General features: G+C 43.3%; 1 protein-coding gene across 1 annotated transcript in view; it reads left to right on the top strand.

Moving 5' to 3' along the window:
- Positions 1-19,528, top strand: part of LOC126482061 (A disintegrin and metalloproteinase with thrombospondin motifs adt-2-like) — a 178,116-nt gene that overhangs the window by 109,935 nt on the left and 48,653 nt on the right. Inside the window, exon 10 of the mRNA XM_050106037.1 lies at positions 1,140-1,268. Coding sequence (XP_049961994.1) covers positions 1,140-1,268 — 129 coding nt within the window. The remainder of the gene's footprint in view (positions 1-1,139; positions 1,269-19,528) is intronic.

The following is a 19,528-nucleotide window of genomic DNA, read 5'->3' as shown; positions in this document are numbered from 1 at the left end:
GGAGCGGTTATACTGAAAGACATTAGACTTGAAGGAGCAGAGAGTAAGAAGCATTCGGAACATTAGCGTTAGTTATAAGAGAATGGCGAATCAAGAAACAAATATCAGCCGCTTTGCACAGTGAGGAATAGAAGTAATGAATTACTGGTGATTTTGTTTCAACTGACCATGGATTTTGCGTCATCGATTCCACTTAAATTTAATGCTTATGTATTGCATTAACATTATAAGCCTGCATTGAATGTATTTTCTATGCCACTTATTCTCCCCTTCACCTTAACCATTTCTGCTCTCGACGTTAACTGCTTTGTAATCATTCACGTACATGACATCTGCGTCTCTGCATGGCCCCAACATTCTGCGTTTTATCGAATTAACCACTGACTCAAGATTCCTCCTAAATTTCAGTCATCTTGTCGAAAACCCAAGTTCTTTTAGCCCACATAGAACTATACTTGTCAAAACATTCCTCATCTTCACATGCCTAACTAATCATGCTATGACGTTAGGACAGCAAATATCTTATTCCAAAATTTATTTCATTTTCTCATCGTTAGAGTGGTCCACATCTTAAAGTGGTAAGGAAGTAATAAGACGAATACGTTTTGTGAACAGACAGAATGTTTTACAGTGTTGCCTACTTGTTATCTGTCTCCATTCAACAAAACATGCAACAAGTTCTCTCTCCCAGAAGCTGCCAGTGATGGGCATCCTACAAATTCTGTCATTATTTCTAGTTCTGGTGCTCTCCTTACAAATTATACACACGGAACACTGTCGCTCTCTGTTTTTCGTGCAATATACACTGCTGCCTATTAAAACTGCAACATCACGAATCTTTTGTCAGTCAAAATGTTGCTTACCTTATCTTCTGACCATCTGTCTGAATAGAATCATCACCCTCTGTACAGGTGTTTTTCGCTGTGGACAACCAAGCATTAGTAGTTGGCAGTCTTTTACTTGACAAATTTCTTGTATTATACCACGTTACAAACAGCCTTTGCAGTAGGTATGAATTTCGGCGAAGATATGACATTTTACCTATTTAATCCTTTGAAATTCTCTTGTGAATCTGACACATGTGTCATCAACAGTAACTCATTTGTTTCTGAAGTGTTTGGCTTCACTGTGTCGGACAGCCTGGGCATGCACCACGACGGCACCAGCAACAGCTGTCCCAAGGAGGGGTTCATCATGTCGCCGTCCCGCGGCACCACCGGCGAGACCCAGTGGTCCACCTGCAGCGCCGACGTCATACGCGGCCTTGGGTAAGTAGGACACTCTGTCAGGTTCATTCTAATTTATCTAGTCTAAATTGCTTTATAGCACAGACGATTACCCAGTCTTTCCGCCCGTGGAGAGACAATCAAGGGAATACGGTACCAAGAATGCTAAAAGACATTCGTTATTACATGACGGATGATTCGTATTATGGTACTGGCTCTAATTACTTTTCATCATAGTCACTCCAAGGCACTGGTCCCTGCGTAGAAGAAATGAACTTGAAGCTCCTGCAAACCACGCAATGCGGATGTGATGCACATTAGTGCTGCCTGCGGACAGTTTACGACACTTCTCCAGTAATTCAGTGATATGGAAGTACCTTGGAGCCAGTTGAGGCTCTACGACGGAGGTAGCGTCGCAACATTGGCCCCCATACAGCTGCTTAATTTTCACCTCTGCGGACCACTGAAGAGGTGAATAGTGATTTGCGATGTTTGAGACAGTTTTGTTTGGTCAATGTACCACACAGCGTTGTGACTAGGAACTACGGAGCATTACTTTTATCACTTTGATGTCCAATCATGAATGATGAGAATTTTTCCCATCACCTCGTTCGAAGAGAGTAGTGATTCAGTATTAGATCGAAACAAATGTAGAGGCAAATAGTGTAGACAGTCAGAGCCTATTGGAAATGAGTTCGACTTGTTCAAAAAGATGGTTCAAATGGCTCTGAGCACTATGGGACTCAACTGCTGTGGTCATCAGTCCCCTAGAACTTAGAACTACTTAAACCTAACTAACCTAAGGACATCACACACATCCATGCCCGAGGCAGGATTCGAACCTGCGACCGCAGCAGTCGCACGGTTCCGGACTGCGCGCCTAGAACCGCGAGACCACCGTGGCCGGCCGACTTGTTCACCATTCGACATGACACTCACGAAGATGAATTAGAAACACCCACCTAGTAGCGATCAAGTAGTCCCTTTCACCTTTCTGAGGGGGGCGACGATGCGTGGCATGGACTACACGAGACATCGGAGGCATTGAGGAAGCATTAAGACCAATAATGGCTCCACTGTCGCTCACAGCTCGTGGGAATTGATCAGAGCAGAGTAGAACGCCCGCACGCCTCACAAGATGGGGTCACAGATGTGTTCAACAGGTTCGAGATCAGGTAACCTGAACGGACACAAAATAGGGTCAATTAATGGCTCACAAAATCATAATTATTTTTTTAAATTTTCGTCCCATCCCTGAAGAGGATGGCGGGCCCTTTTTCGAGCAGGCAATGAGTTCTGTTTCTTACTGTTGACGGTCTATGATCCCTTCAGAGCAAATGGTCGTCAGCAGCGTTCTGTAGCCGAACAAATGGACTCATATGACTGGACTGCAGATTACAGACCATCCCCCCTTGTCCTCACACTCACACCTCCTGCGATAGCTTGCAGAACTAGCACTCCTTTCTTTCAGGAGTTCTAGTTCTGCAAGGTATCGCAGGAGAGCTTCTGTTAAGTTTGGAAGGTAGGAGATGTACAGGCAGAAGTAAAGCTGTGAGGACGGGGCGTGAGTCGTGCTTGGGTAGCTCAGTTGGTAGAGCACTTGCCCGCGAAAGGCAAAGGTCCCGAGTTCGAGTTTCGGTCTGGCACACAGTTTTAATCTGATAGGAAGTTTCAGTTTGCTAAGTAGGTTGTATCGATAGGCTGAAAATGGTTAGAATAAATTCTCTAAAAAGTAAATAAGCGTAGCAATTCACAAAAGGCTGAATATACTTGAGGAGATGAAAATGCTGAATAAATGAGCGCCTTACTACGCTTTATACGATGTCAGAGCTCAGGTATGTTGGCTGCACTGTGTTAGGACACAGGGATTTCTCTCTGCTTGCACGCTCCTCCCCTCCTCCCCGCCAACAGCTCGCCCGCTGCTTCATCCTCCATTGCATGATCTTGCGTACCGAAGTTAGTTTGATGTGGTATCTAATTTCCTAGTATTTTACTTTCTCCCTTTCTAATTCTTTTTAAGCAGATCGTCTGATGATGACTTGCTAAGGAGCCGAAACGTAATAATGTCTGTATGACACGAGGCTGAGAAATACGTTACAAATAATTCAAAATAAGGCTCAGTCTTACAGAATGCAGAATGTTGCCTGAAGGTGAATTCCAAGGCATATCATACTCTCCTTCGCACGTCTGCCTGGCAGTCTGAACAGTGCAGGCAGCTGTCACGGGTCACAGCTTCCTGGCGTCTCTTCCTCCAAACGTTCCCGGCGCGTTATCATTGTGTCCACACAGCGGCAGCCGCCTAGGAACGTGTCCTCGGCGTTTTTCCGTCTGACTCACGGCCGTAGATTACCTTTATTCGGGTATGCCGGCTGACTCATTCACTGTGGACGCTGTTAACTCCAATATGCATGCTGTGAGGCACTTCGGGCGCCGCCGGAAGTCCAATACAGCACCAGCGCCGTTCGTCGGAAGAAGTCGTAACTAACAGCCAGCGACTGGCAATCATATTTCAGCTTTGAAATTTCGCGTAACACCAATGCATTTATCATTCTGATGTCAGCTTTGGTTTCTTAGTCTAAGAGATCCCATGAAATGTATACTGGATATCAAAATTAATAGCAATACTTATTGACGTGGGTGAAAGTATTCGACAGTGCCAGTAAAGGAGCACTTTGTGAAATAGTGGTCAATATGTGGTTATGAGCCGCCACCGGCTTCATTAACAAGCATTGTCGTAGTTAGAGGAAATATGTTTCAATCGTAAACTTTTCAATTAACAAGTTATACATGTTAAATACAGTCTTTTTCAACTGTAATGAAAGTCTTATGATTCAAATGGTTCAAATGGCTCTGAGCACTATGGGACTTAACTTCTCAGGTCATCAGTCCCCTAGTTCTTAGAACTACTTAAACCTAACTAACCTAAGGACATCACAAACATCCATGCCCGAGGCAGGAATCGAACCTGCGACCGTAGTGGTCGCGCGGTTCCAGACTGTAGCATCTAGAACCGCTCGGCCACTTCGGCCGGCAAAGTCTTATGAAGACCAAACGCCGGCCGCTGTGACCGAGCGGTTCTAGGCGCTTCAGTCTGGAACCGCGCGACCGCTACGGTCGCAGGCTCGAATCCTGCATCGGGCAGGTTTAAGTAGTTCTAAGGGATTGATATCAGATGTGCTCAGAGCCATTTGAACCTTTTGAAGACCAAACGCGGTTCGCTTTCTTGTAAAGCATCTCCAGTAGTCACTGTGAGAATCTGATTTTTCTCTTACAACTTAGTTTTCTGGGATCATGAACGGTACGGGAATGTGGTAGGTTTTAGCTCTCTCTCTCTCTCTCTCTCTCTCTCTCTCTCTCTCTCTCTCTCTCTCTGTGTGTGTGTGTGTGTGTGTGTGTGTGTTTATTTTTTATTTTTTTCGACAAGTGTGTGTGTGTGTGTGTGTGGAGCTAACACATCCCAACTTCTGTGTATGTAAATTATTGCTTTTCTTTGATAGTGTGACAGGCGATCTAAGGTGGGAATGACGCCTAGTTTGTGATATTATTTTGTGGTATCTAGGGGATTGTTCTTTAGCTGCAACGTATTGTATCAGCATAAATAATGTTTGGTTGCTTATGTTTGGTCTTTTATTATGTATTTATTCCCTATTTCTGCCTATTGGATTTGGATGTTCTCTTGTAAGGTAAGGAGATGTTTCTTGTTACTGAATCTGACTATTTTCACGACCTTTTCAGTTGTCATAGGGTGGTGGTTTCCTTGCCGAAGGTGTTCTGCAAATTTTGAAGGGCTGGTGTTCTCTATACCTCATTTTAAAAGTTTTGTTGTAAGTGTGTACGTGCAGTGTGGAAGCTTTGCACCCATTTGGTAGTTTTCGCTGTCGTCCTTGGATGGAGAATGGTACCATCCCTAGTTTGGAAGTATTTTGTGAACTCTGGTAGCGATGAAGTACAGTGCTACATTTGCCTTAAAAGACTGAAAACGAGAGGAGGCACAACGAATTAGTAACGTCATATAAGGCGATATCATCCACAATGTTCCTTGGATGGGAAGGTAAACTTGGTTGATATATCTATTATATAAACTTGGGATAATAACTGAACCCTTAATTTTGTGCTTGCTTCAGGGTGAAAAATTAGCATCAAGCAAAAGAGACGATGCAGGGAAGTCGTCAGCCTACGACCTTTCGCTGTCGCTGCCGCTGCCGCCACGCCCATCTCCTTCATCTTCGCAATTTTTGCGGGAGACAATAAAACCGATATCTGTCGCAGGCTTCACCCAGTATCGTTCGGGATCTCCTACTCCTTCACTCCGCTAGAATTTAAAGTCTTTGTCGCAAGCTTACTTTTGTTACTGGAAGTAATAACATTTAAAAACCGAAAATGGGTTATTTCACATACGGGTTATTTTGAGCGGTTTTAACAGTCAGGTAAATCTGGAGACGAAAAGAACTGGTGTAATCGAAAACCGGTGTTTCAGCGATAACTACCATCCCTAACCTGTATATTTCGCTGCTGACGTAAGACAACATCTAACGCATCAAGATGGATAGGTCCAGCAGGGCTTGTCCCTTGGCCTTCGAGATCACCTCACTTCAATTATCTGAATTCTTCTGTGCGGGACCGTCCAAATAGTGAAGTCTACAGCATTCCCGTTGATACAGTTGAAGAAATGGAGTGTCGAGATGTACAATCTTGTCAATACTTACGATATGATCCTAGGGCGCTTGAAAAATTTCGTAATTCATCCCAGATACGACTGCAGTATTGGTTTCAAATGGAACGAAGACTTGTAAAACACGATCTATACAGATACTAGTGTACAGTAAATTGTAACGCGTAACGTGCTGAAGTAGTATTGTATTTCTTGCTAACGTAGACCACGGGCGAAATTTTATCCCATTTATACGGTGACCTAATCGCAAAGTTTAATTTCAAATCACGTTTGTGCTAACTAAGGCAATATTTGATACAGAAGTCAGTCGTGGTCTGTAACCTCACATTCGACTCTTTATTTTGCAAACAGCTCGTATGCGGACCCATGTTTACTACGGGAATGTTTTTTTTTTCTGTTATCGTATACTTTCACCTATATCAGTCAGTTTCAGCTATTAATTATGATGTACCCTGTATAAAACTAATTCTGTCCCAGATTCTGAGAATGAGTTTTTGGGGCAGACCCAGGATTTCTCAATTGTTGATCGAAACTGTGCTAGAGGAGGTGATGTGGTGTTGCTTTCTTTCGACCGCCTTTTAAGCATACAAGGAAACCTCCGAGCTTCACGTCCCCATCCAAAGAAAGTATTACCATCGACAATGTCACATGTCCTCTGTGCTTAGTTCACGAGAAGCTACTGAGAAGATTTGAATTGTTCCGAGAATATGCACGAATTTTGGTTACCAGTATCTGTGCACCATCACCTCTCCTCTTCTTACCGCAAGAGAAACGCAACACTTCAGTGTCTTAAAAATATATATTTTAAATTTTTAATTTTAAATCCTAGCGTCTTTTATGACACTAATCTACTATTTTATGGTAAAATAACGTGGTACGATCCCACCTAGGTGTCAAACAATGAAGAAAGGTGATTATAAATAAAAAAATGCGGAAGTAACACGAATGGATTAACACTTCAAGAAAACTTTGAGAAAGCTTACGAATGGTAATGCATCTCTCTTTTGGCTTTCTGCTCTTCATTATTCATGTCACGGCATCCAGTCTTTGGGTATGTTCGAGATTAATGCCGCATTGTCCTCTTGAGCAATCGTCTTCTCTTGAGCAATCTTGCCCCACACCCGCCGTATACCGTCAGGTGATCTCAGATCAAATCGCAACTCATCGGTGAACATCACTTGCTCCCATTATTGTACTCTCCTGCCGGGATATTTCCTTCCGAAACGTAGTCGAGCTGGGATCCTCTCTGGCGTGTTCTGAGCAACTTGCAGGTATTCTGGACTGAAGATTGACTTCTCCCAGTCTTCTTCGGACGATTCTCTCTCTAATATTGACCTGTAGATCTTGATTGCCTTTTCGTACTTCAACGGCAGTGTTGATGCCGTTGTGAAGTATTTGTAGTTGGGAGAACTGGCAACCTCTTTCGAATATTGCTCTTCTAGCGCCTGATCCTGGTTTCTTGCGCACCCTCCAGTTTCCCTGTACCTTGAAATCGTGGAAGGTGTAGCATTTCGTGGCTTCACGGCGTGTTTACTCCAGGACGCTGATTATGATAGTCACAAAGTTCCTACAGACACACGTAACGTGATGGAAAGAGGAGCAATACAAGGTACTACATTAGATTGTACTAGCGAGGAAACAAATCATTGTCTCACGTTCAATGATGTGAGTTTCATGTTGTACGGGAGAAAAACAATTAAAGTTAGTGCTATAAACAATCGCCGCTTCATTGTTTTCTGGAAAATCAACGCCAATAACATACCCCGTCTAAAAAAAAGGGATAAACTGCTACACTTTGATTGACTGTATACTTGCACACTATTTATTATGTGTTGCATTTTTCGAGCCGGTCAGTGTAGTAACGAAGAAAATGTTTACCCACCAGGATCCGAATCAGCTACCTCTCACTCGAGCGGAGCTGAGCAGCCGTAAGTTAGCGACTGTTGTAAAACTGAAGTGGAACTAAGTGAGCACTTAGCGTTAGTAAATTATGGCACATAGACTAAGCGAATTCTGCATTGTTTCCTTGGGATAAGAAAAGACCGGGAACGTCCTAACGGATGATTCACGACATAAAGAAAGTATTAGGACTAACTCGGTTAGGAGACTATGTAATTGTAGTGGGAACGCCTGGGAGAGACCTTTAACAAGCAGTGGATGATAAACGTTGGATGTCAATCAGATCTAGTTTGTAGTGATGAAACAATAATTAAACTTCCAACACATGAAACCGCATTATTTGCACAAAGCCAGTAGCTTTAAGGGGTCACCGCGATCTACCTAATACCTAATATACGAGGGCTATTTTTTTTTTCCAGCTTCCGATCGGTTGCTAAATAAAAACCACAGTGAAAATCCGTTGAAGCTTTGCACAGGTGCATTTTGCAGTGTCTCTTGTAAGCCTGTCTAGCTCCTCACATTGCAATTTTCAGTTCTGACGCACACTGAGCGCATAAAGATACCTAGAAAATAGTGTCTCCAGCCAAGTGTGAAGTCCTGCAGAGGGATTTCGCCTGATTTCATGCAGCCCGAATAACGTAACTCTCACTCGTTGTCTCCTCCATGGCAATTCTCGGTGGCATACTGCAACTGCAATGCAGACGCTCCTGCAGCGATTTCAATGGAAAGTCTTCGCTCACCCACCGTTCGGTGCGGAAATGTCTCCCTCTGATTTTCATCCCCCCGTTCACATGAACCGTTGGCTACGAGACCGTCGTTGAGGCATAGACAACGAGCTGCAGACCAGTGTAGGGAATTGGTTGAAATCGTGGGCGACTGTCTTCTGTGATGAGGGTAATGAAAAGCTGGGGCCACACTATGACAAATGTCTAAGCGACTATGGAGAGAAGTAGTTGGAAGGTGTAGCTATATACCGCAAATAAAACATTTTTAATTTTCACTGTGCTTTTCATTTTAGGCTGATTGGAGGTCGGAAAAAAATCCTAGTATATTACTAAATGGCTAAAGTGGTTACCCGGTGATCTAGTCCTATTTGCAGGTTGCCCATCTAACGGCTACCAGGGGCAACAAAATTTCATTATTTCTCATGATACTTAAGCAAATTTAAAATTTTAAATGTTATCGTAATCTACTCCTTAGGATGTATAACCTTACATTAAAGATTTAAGACAATAAGTCAACTATTAAACCTGGAAACCGTGTATATGCCTAGAGGCAGCATTACTTACGATGCACAAATTACTCGGACTATATTAAACCGGTAATAGAGAATGGCAGCACTTCGCGACTTCCAAAAAACTTCACACATTATTTCAAACAATTTCGAAACTGTTTCTCGTTAACATCCCCGCAAAATTATGAAACAAAAAAGTTTACCGCTTATTAAATTTTCGCTGTTCGTGCTGTAAAGCTTCAACATCAGGCATTACGTTTTAATTTATTACTTCTTTACTATTAACTCCATTGGCAACACACTGTGCAGACACTGTCCACATACATCACTGAATATACCTGGAAAACTACACTGAAGAGCGAAAGAAACTGGTACACTTACCTGCTGTCGTCCATAAATCCGTAAGAGTACGAGGGAGTGGAAATGTCTTCTGAACAACGCGTTGTGAGGCATCGCAGATATGCTTAGTAATGTTCATGTCTAGGGCGTTTGGTGGCCAGCGGAAGTGCTTACACTCAGAAGAGTGTTCATGGAGCCACTCTGTAAAAATTCTGGACGTGTGAGGTCTTGCACTGTCCTGCTGGAATTTCCCAAGACTGTCGGGATGCACAGTGGACATGAATGGACGCAGATGATCACACAGGATGCTTACATACTTGTCACCTGTCAGAGTCGTATCTAGACGTCTCAGGGGTCCCATATCACTCCAACTGCACACGCTCTACACCATTACAGCGCCTCCACCAGCTTGAACAGTCCCCTGCTGACATGGAGGGTCCATGGATTCATGAGGTTGTCTCCATACCCGCACACTTCCATCCGTTCGATACAATTTGAAACGGGAATCGTCCGACAGGCAACATGTTTCCAGTCATCAACAGTCTAATCTCGGTGTTGACGGACCAAGACGAGGCGTAAAGCTTTGTGTCGTGCAGTCATCAAGGGTACTCGAGTGGGCCTTTGGTTCCGAAAGGTCATATCGATAATGTTTCATTGATTGGTTGGCACGCTGACACTTGTTGGTGGCCCAGCATTGAAATCTGCAACAATTTGCGGAAGAGTTGCACTCCTGTCACGTTGAACGATTCTCTTCAGTCGTCGTTGGCTGCGTTTTTGCAGTATATTTTTCCAGCGGCAGCGATGTCAGAGAATTGATGTTTTACCGGATTCCTGATATTCACGGTACATTTGTGAAATGGTCCCCACTTCATCTCTTCCTCGGAGATGCTGTGTCCCATTGCTCGTGCGCCGACTATAACACCACTTTCAAACTCACTTTAATCTTGATAACCTGCCATTGTAGCAGTAGTAACCGATCTAACAACTGCGCCAGACACTGATAGTTTTTGGCAGGCGTTGCCGACCGTAGCGCCGTTTTGTGCCTCTTTACACATCTCCGTATCTGAATGCGCATGCCTATACCAGTTCCTTTGGCGCTTCAGTGTGTATCATTGTACGTATTATAAATGAGGTAATATGGTGCGATAAACATCGAGATTCGTGAAAAAAAACAAGAATTTTTTGTCTTCGACCATAAAGGTTTTGAATGCGTAATGTGAAATATCTAGAACGATAACTTATTTGTAAAGTAATGAGACGTCTGAAAATGTTTTGTTCATGGGACTTCTATTATTTAAAGAATTGATGAGAGGGGTGCTTACTGGCATTTTTTTAAGAGTGTGAGATGAGTTGAGAGAGACACGACATCTCTCGAGCCAAAAGGTGCTAAACTCTAGCGAAAAATCAATATTAAGATTTAACTCCCCGTCGGTGTCGATGTGATTAGAAACGAAGCTGGAAATAAATTTGAGGAAGCACATCAACCATGTCGGTTTCTCAATAACTATCTTTAATCAGTTTACGGAAACCATGGGAAGATATAGTTGGCTTTTCGTGAATTTGAAGCTTCCTTTACGGAAATGAGAGTCCAGAGTCAACCACTTTGCCATTTCCTAGGATAATGTTGCACCTAAGCCCAACCTATAGGTACCCGGTTCAGATCCTGGTCATGGAAGAAATTTTCATTGTTGACAGCTTGAAATTATGTTCTGTGCTGATTATATTTCTGCTCAAAGGATTTTGGACTACCTCTATGTGTTAAAACTCGAAATAAATGATGGAAGAACCAGTAATGAGACACTGTTACTAGAAATACTCCCCGCATGTAAACTGAGGATTAAGCACGCATTTCTTCCCATAACTCTCCTGTAAGTACCTCAAAGTTGATGGGATGTTAATCTCATAGTATATTTTCATTCTTATTTTGTGCGATTATTGGCAAGTTTGAACATAATGAACATTAACGGTAATAATGTCTTTCGTTCACTAATTTATTTTCCGTATATTTCAGGCTGAAGTGTCCCATATCTCCCTCAACTTAGTGAGAAAGAGTGATGGAAATCTTTTGGTTAAGTTGGGGGGGGGGGGGGTTGTTTTGGGGAAGGAGACCAGACAGCGAGGTCATCGGTCTCATCAGATTAGGGAAGGACGGGGAAGGAAGCCGGCCGTGCCCTTTGAAAGGAACCATCCCGGCATTTGCCTGCAGCGATTTAGGGAAATCACGGAAAACCTAAATCAGGATGGCCGGACGCGGGATTGAACCGTCGTCCTCCCGAATGCGAGTCCAGTGTCTAACCACTGCGCTACCTCGCTCGGTTTTGGTTAAGTGATACTTCCTTGAGGCACGTATTATCAACGGTATATACTTCCAGTTCTTGTACTCACCATAAAATAAGTAACTGAGTAAGACTGTAGTCTACGCCATCATCGGAAACATTTTGTCCATCTCACATCAGAGCACTCATCAGCGAGTAGGAGATGTTAGTTGAGTGATAAACTCTCCAGTTCGACGGCTGGATAAGCCATTTTCCCCCTAGTTGACATTAAGTGCGGTTCCTCATTTTATAGCGGCGTTTGTAGCTGGTATATTACCAGTACGGCAATTGCGAAGCGAGGCCACAGTAATTACGATGAACTGCCTAATTCCTGAAAGGCATTAAGGGAGAGGCTGCTGGGAAAATGTGAGTCATTCGAATCCAAAAGTCGACAATACAGAGCAAAGACTAAGCTATATCTCTTCTGACACGAAGAAAACTTCGTTATTTCGTATTTATGTGGGAGATGAATTTTCGAGGCCGGATTAGTCTCACAGAAAGACATGTCAAAGATCCCTTGAACATCTATTATGTTTCTAAGAGTAACTAAGAGAACTGACGATTTACAGATATGGTGTAACAAAGATATGAAGTAATCAAATCATACTACCACGAAGAATGTCTGCTGCAGAGTTGAATGATTGACTAGGGAGAAGAGAAGTATGCAGGAAACGCGAAGATCAGAAATGTTTTGCAGAGTGTTAGTTACTATACACTGCAAATTTTCTTATGAAAGTTCCTTTTACTACTGTCTTCGTCTACCGCTTACTGTTAAATGACCTCTTTGCGAATGAGAAGACATTGGAGGTGAACGTGGCAATTTAATAACTTTTAGCAATATTTAAGTATTATTATGTATCTGCACATATTAATTTCTACATTTACTTTAATGATGATGAACCACACTCTAATGCTCCTTTCATTGTTATCGTTCGTTTTTAAACGTATTTCTATTGAAACTGCCGCATTATACAATTTAATTTAGTAATTATTCACGAGACACATATACTTCGTGGTAATGTTTGCTCAAATAGTTCCAAATTTCAAGCAATCGATCTGTTTACTCATTATTAACTACAGTACTCAACAATGAATACCGCTTGTACAAAAATGTAAGACATAAATAAACGAATTTTAATAAATAGAATCACAGGGTAATTACAAGTTACATCTTATCAGCCATCTTAGCCACTAAGAAAGGATCGTATTCCTCAAAACCGTAAACGCATTTCTGAATTAATAGATGTCTGAGATGGTCCTTCCTCGATAGAAAGGGAAAAAAAAAAAAAAAAAAAAAAACACGAGGTTTCTGTGTTTTTACACCTGATACAGTTTTATGGTGATGAAGCACAAGATTTGCTATTGGACAATGTTCGGCACCGTCCGAGAACCATGTATCTTACCGAGGTGGGCAGGCTTGCGAGCCTCAGCGATACAGATTGTCTTACCGCGGGCGCAACCATAACAGAGTGGCATCTGTGGAGAGGTCAGATGAACATGCAGTTCCAGAAGATGGGCAGAAGTCTTTTCAACATATGCAGGAGCAACAGTGTGGATGACCGACTAATTTGGTCTCTTTAACTTTAGCTTAGTACTGCTAGTAATGCGATCAGCTGAAAGTTCTTATTTTTTCACAGGGTACGCAGATTTAAAGTGTGAATTAATGATGATGGCACCCTCTTGCGTAATATATTCCGGAGGAGAAATAGTCTCACATTCAGATGTCCGGTTGGGAACTACTCATAACGATGTCGTTTTCGGAAAGAACAAGACTAACTTTCTACTGGTCAGAGTGTGGACTCTTAGATCCTTTATTAGAGTACGTAGATTATAGCCTTCAAAAAGAAAAAAGGACAGTTTGAAGTTGGGTGTAGTGGGAATTAGTGAAATGTAGTGACAGGAAGAAGAAAATCTCTCGCCAGCAGAGAAAAGGGCTATAAATACGAAATGAAATAGGGGTAAGGCAGGGGTACGTGTAATAATGAATACGAGAAAAGGAATTTGGTTAAATTATTATAAATACATAATCGTGGGCAAGACAGATACGGAGGCAACATCTACCGCACTAGTGCAAATTTACACGCCGACCAGCACCGCAGATACTAAAGAATTGAAAGAACATATGATGGGATTAAAAAAATGGTTCTTATAACTAAGCGAGTCAAATTTAAATGCGATGAGGACCTGACTGGTTGTACGAAAATGAAGAGAAGGAAAAACAGTAGCAGAACATGAACTGGGGAAAATAAATGCAAGGGTAAGCTGCCTGTTCAATTTTGCGCAGAGCATAATTTAATCACCGCTAATATTTAGTCTAAGAATCACTGCAGAAGGCTGTATGAGTGGAAGAGAGTTGCAGACAAGGGAAGGCTTCAGACAAATAATTTTAAGCTAGATTAAAAACTGCAAAAATTTCCAGGGCGCGATGGAGACTTTGATCAAAATTTACTAGTTATGAACTAGAGATTAAAACTGAAGAAACTACAGAAAGATAGAAAATTAAGTAAAGGTAATGCAGATAAATTGAAAGTATCAGACGTCGTTGAGAGTTAAAGGGAACATCAAGCAATGACTTATTGAAATAGGGAGAGGGATTACAATAGAAGAGGAATGGGTAACTTTGTGAGCTGGAGTGAAGGGAACAGGAAACGTAAATTTAATAACGAAGGGAAATGCGCGGAATAAGCAGTGTAGAGGGAGACCTGACGTTGACTACAGTGAGCGGGTTCAAATAGATATAGTTATCTGTAGGGGTGCAAAGATGAGGATGCTCATACAAGATAGAGTAACGTGGAGGGCTTCTGATTGAAGACCACAAGAACAGTATTTTATCGCCCCTGAAACTTCATAATTTTGGATTCATTGTGTAGAACTACGCTGTTGTTGTGATATTCAGTCAGAAGACTGGTTTGACACAGCTCTCTACGGTACTCTATTCACAATCTCCGAATAACTGCAGCAGTCTGCATCCATTTGAACCTCCATTCCTAGGTCTTGACGATTTCTTCATAACTCCTCCATGTCTAATCAACTGATCCCTTCTTTTAGACAAGTTGAGCCATAAATTTCTTTCTCCAGTTACAATTAGTATGCCCTCATTAGTTACTCGGTCTTCAGCATTCTTCTGCAGTACAAAATTTCAAAAGTCTCTATTCTGTTTTTTTTTATCGTCTATGTTTTACTACTGTACAAGGCTGCATTCCAAACAAAAACCTTCAGGAAAGACTTCCTAAGACTTAAATTTGTATTACGCTTTAAAAAACTTCCTCTTTTTCTTCCTATTGCCAGCCTGCATTTTACATCTTCTCCACTTTGGCCATCATCAGTTATCTTTCTGCCCGAATAGCTAAACTGATCTGCTACTTACAATGTCTTGTTTCCTAATCTAAGTCCTTCAACATCAGCTTATTTGAGTCGGTTACATTCCATTACCCTTCTTATACTTCTGTTGACTTTCATCTTATGAAGTCTTTTCATGACAATATAAATTTCATTCAACTGGTCTTGTAAGTCTTTTACCATCTATGACAGAATGACAGTGTCTGTGGCAAACCTCCAAATTATTATTACGTTTTGCTGAACTTTAATCATATCTCCAAATTGCTTTTGGTTTCCTGAACTGCTTTCAGAATGAACAGATTGAAAAATGTCGGGGAAAGGCTACATCCCTGCCTCACACTCTCCTCAACCACCGCTTCCCTTTCATGTTCATCAGATCTTATAACTGCAGCTTGCCTTCTCTGCAAGTTGTAAATAACCTTTCGCTCTTTGTATTTTATACTAATATACCGGAGCGGAACAATATTTTGCAATGAACTGAAGGAAACAGGAAGGAATAGACATATTCGACAGCAAAATCCAGCTGTTACGTGTCTCTTGACAGATCTGTATCTGACGAAGATGATGACTGAGTATTGACGACGATGATGATGATGACGACAATAATGATGGTAGCTTGCGAGAATACTTGCTAATGTAGCGGCACCTAAGTTGTGGGAGGGCGAGTGGGTGATAAAGCGGCAAGTTCTCGAGCGGCAGATGTTCCGCGGTGTCGTCGACCCCGCCCACGCCTCGCCGGTCGGAGGCGGCTAACTACGGGAACTGGGCCCCAAGGTCTGGACCCTGGACGTGGCAGCGCGCCAAGCGCAACAGCACGCCCACCAGTTGGAGGCGGGTGGGCCGTCGCTCACATGACAAAACTCATAGGATAGCAGTATGCACATACACTGAGGAGCCAAAACATTGTGACCACTGTCCACCTCGGCGTTGGTTGCAAGCTGGTGGCGTGACAAGGCAGAAAAAGTATGTGATCGGAGCGGACACGGACAGGGGATCACTCTAGCCAATATATGAGCTGCAAATGTGTAAATCCATTGAGATAATTCACTTCAACAAAGGGCAGCTTATTATTACGCGGAGTCTGTGAAGCAGTATCTCCAAAACGGCGAATGTTCACGTTCTACTGTCGTGAGCATCTACCGAAAGAGGTACAAGGACAGTGAAACCACCATTAGGCGCTAAAAGTTAAACGCCCGAGACTCTTCACGGAAATTGGTGTTCTGAGGCTTGTATGCTCTGTAAAGTAGCATCGACAGTAATCTGTGGCATCTCAGCCAAAACAGCACAATGCTGGTGCACGCACAGGTGTTTCGGAGCACACCGTTCATCGTTCATTGTTGATCACGGAGATCAACCCCTAAGTGTTCACATGTTGACCGAACGACATCGCCAGTTACGATTGCAATGGACACAGGACCATCGGGATTCGACAGTTAATCAGTGGAAACCTTTCGGCTTTTCGGGCGAATCACATTTTTGCTGCACTAGATCGCTGGTCGTCTCCATAAACGCCGTCATCGAGATGAACGGCAGCTCGAAACGTGCAGCTAGCGTTCTCGCTTCCCGCGCCCGGGTTCCCGGGTTCGATTCCCGGCGGGATCAGGGATTTTCTCTGCCTCGTGATGACTGGGTGCTGTGTGATGTCCTTAGGTTAGTTAGGTTTAAGTAGTTCTAAGTTCTAGGAGACTGATGACCATAGATGTTAAGTCCCATAGTGCTCAGAGCCATTTGAACCATTTTTTTGAAACGTGCAGCGTCCCACGGGCGCAGGCTGGTAGGAGCAGTATTGTGGTGTTGGAGACGTTCTCCTGAGTTTGTATGGGACCTGTGGTAGTAATCGAGGACACGCTGACAACTGCTATCCACCTGCATCCCTTCGTGCTTGATGTCCTTGGGGTTCGGACGCTTGTCCGTATCTCGGAGCCAGAACCGTGCTGCAGTGTTTGAGTGACATTATGATTAACTCACGTTGAGGTGTCGGCGACCAAGATCGCCTAATGTAAATCCTATGGGACCCATCTTGGTCGCTATCGGGCGCCATCACGGCATACGTAAATCAGCGGCCCGTTATTTACGAGAATTACATGACCTATGCTTAGGCATCTAACGCCACATACCTCCACAAACCTACCAATAAGCTGTCGGGTGTCTGATACACAGAATCTGCTATGTATTTCATTCCAAAGAAGGACAAAACGTGTATTAAGCAGGTGATCATAATATTTTGGCTCATCAGTGTATACAGATAGCGGTAGTATCGTGTACACAAAGTACAAAAAGGCTGAATTGCTATGGACACATCATCGTCAGACGTCTGATAAACTGTTTTCCTCCCTCTGCAACACTGCACTTCAAAAGAACCTGTCTTTGCGAATTTTGTAGTCATTTTTTGCATACCTTTAACTGACGTCGGACCAATGTCTTTTTTCATGCGTCTGAGTGTACGGAACTTCTACAGGGCTAATGGCGCACACTCCATGTTCTTGTAAAAGGGCTTCACCAGCAGCGCGAGATCCTTCATGGAGACGTTCGTGCTGGACGTCTCGGACGCAAACTGAGGAACAGCCGTGTGTCACGTGTCCATTGGTACGCATATTCTGATGCAAACAGCGCTAGCTGGTGATCAAATGATTGTTATTTTTTTTCTATGACGTTTCCCCCTGCGTCAGTAATATGCTGTTCAAATTTGACGTCATTCTGAGCAGTCTTCTGAGCAGTCAAATGGTTCAAATGGCTCTGAGCACTATGGGACTTAACTTCCGAGGTCATCAGTCCCATAGAAGTTAGAACTACTTAAACCTAACTAACCCAAGGACATCACACACATCCATACCCGAGGCAGGATTGGAACCTGCGACCGTAGCGGTCGCGCGATTCCAGACTGAAGCGCCTAGAACCGCTCGGCCTCCCCGGCCGGTCTGAGCAGTCATCCTTTAATTATGGAAACCCTATATTTCCTCGGATTTCATCCTCACTCTCATCATGTTCTACTCTGTCACAGATAGTTTTTCGTACTGATGTTTTACCGGAGCAGACAGTTAGGTGAAACGCAGGAACTAGTTTCCAGAAGTTATTAAACCTAATATTAACCATCAAGAAGAGGTTATGATGATCTGTATGCCTCTTGTTCAAGACAAGGTTCAAAAACGCGAACTACCTGTTTGCATTCTGTCATCGGGGGGAGCATGTATGGACCAGTCAGACTGTCACCTACCAAACCAGCCCGAACGTTGACGGCGGAGTGGTCTCGGTGAACAGAGAAAATGTCCGGACTTTCGCGTACCCACATGTGTTGATCGTAGCTGTTGAAAACAACTTCCCTTGTAAAGAGGATGCTTCAGCGATAAAAACTACGAAGTGTTTGAATTCAGGTTGAATGGTACACAATTTCAAAAACCAATGGCAGAAGTCAATGCGATGCGGAAATACTTCTGTGTTAAGGGCTTGTACTTCTTGGAGGCGCTAAGAATGCAAATCATCTTCCTTCCAAACACACCAGACTGTGGAATGGCTTACATCCACTTCTTGCGAGCTTGTTGAGGGCGTGTTTTGGAGCAGTGCTAACGTCTCCTCTTCGAACTACGCACTCTGTATTGACGACCGCGTCCGTTCGGCCTTTCGCACATGTATCACAAAAGGAATGAATCAGGTTTCGGTGTAGGCCTTAAATGTACATGCCCCACTACGGTTCCTTGTGAGTGGATAACTCACCTCAAGTGTACCTGTGGATGGCGGTGACCATGTATGAATCAGGCACCCGATGATTCGGAAACTACTGAACGTACAACCATTGTGCCGCCCCGTAAGCACAGCCGTCTCGTAAGCACAGTGCATACCTACCATTTCCTTACAATAAAATCGCTCCGTTTCCCGTAAGGCTCCATACAGTACTGAACACTAGAGTATCGCCGTTTGTTGACACGCTGACCAAGGGCGATCCACACTCTGCAGTGCGCGCAGGTCCCGTCCTCTGTGCGACATCGTATCAAACAGACATTTGCACTGCAAAACGCATCGAGTTCGTGTCGCAGCAAATGCCGGAAGCAACTCCGCGGCGATGTCCCTCCTGGAATATCTGACACCATTTCGACTCGGATGTTGGGTTGTATGTCTACCTCCCGGTGGCGCCGAACGGTAAGAGATGCGGGCTTACGTTCTTATGTGAAAGTTGCTTGGTATGATCCACTATACCAGCCCTTTCATTTTTACAGTGATTTTAGAAACACATAGCCACTTATCGAGAAAGAAGCAAGCACCTATAGGTATGATTCATCTTGAGTGTGAGGTAATCTCAGACACACTGTGACTATGTACAAAGCGCACAGATCGTGTGCGCCGTTTGTTGGTGACTCGTGTGAACTTTGTTATGCGCCTTACAGTATTTTATCTGTTTGTGTATCGTAGTTTCTGAGGCGGAAGATGTGAACCAAACCAAAATGTACCTAAACGATCGTCCGAAATTGCTCAAAACTCAAACTAGGCTGACTGCTGTATTAGAGCAAAA

This window comes from Schistocerca serialis, chromosome 5 (assembly GCF_023864345.2).
Source record: "Schistocerca serialis cubense isolate TAMUIC-IGC-003099 chromosome 5, iqSchSeri2.2, whole genome shotgun sequence".
In the NCBI taxonomy this organism is placed as follows: Eukaryota; Metazoa; Arthropoda; class Insecta; order Orthoptera; family Acrididae; genus Schistocerca; species Schistocerca serialis.
This window is presented reverse-complemented; position numbering and strand designations above follow the sequence as displayed.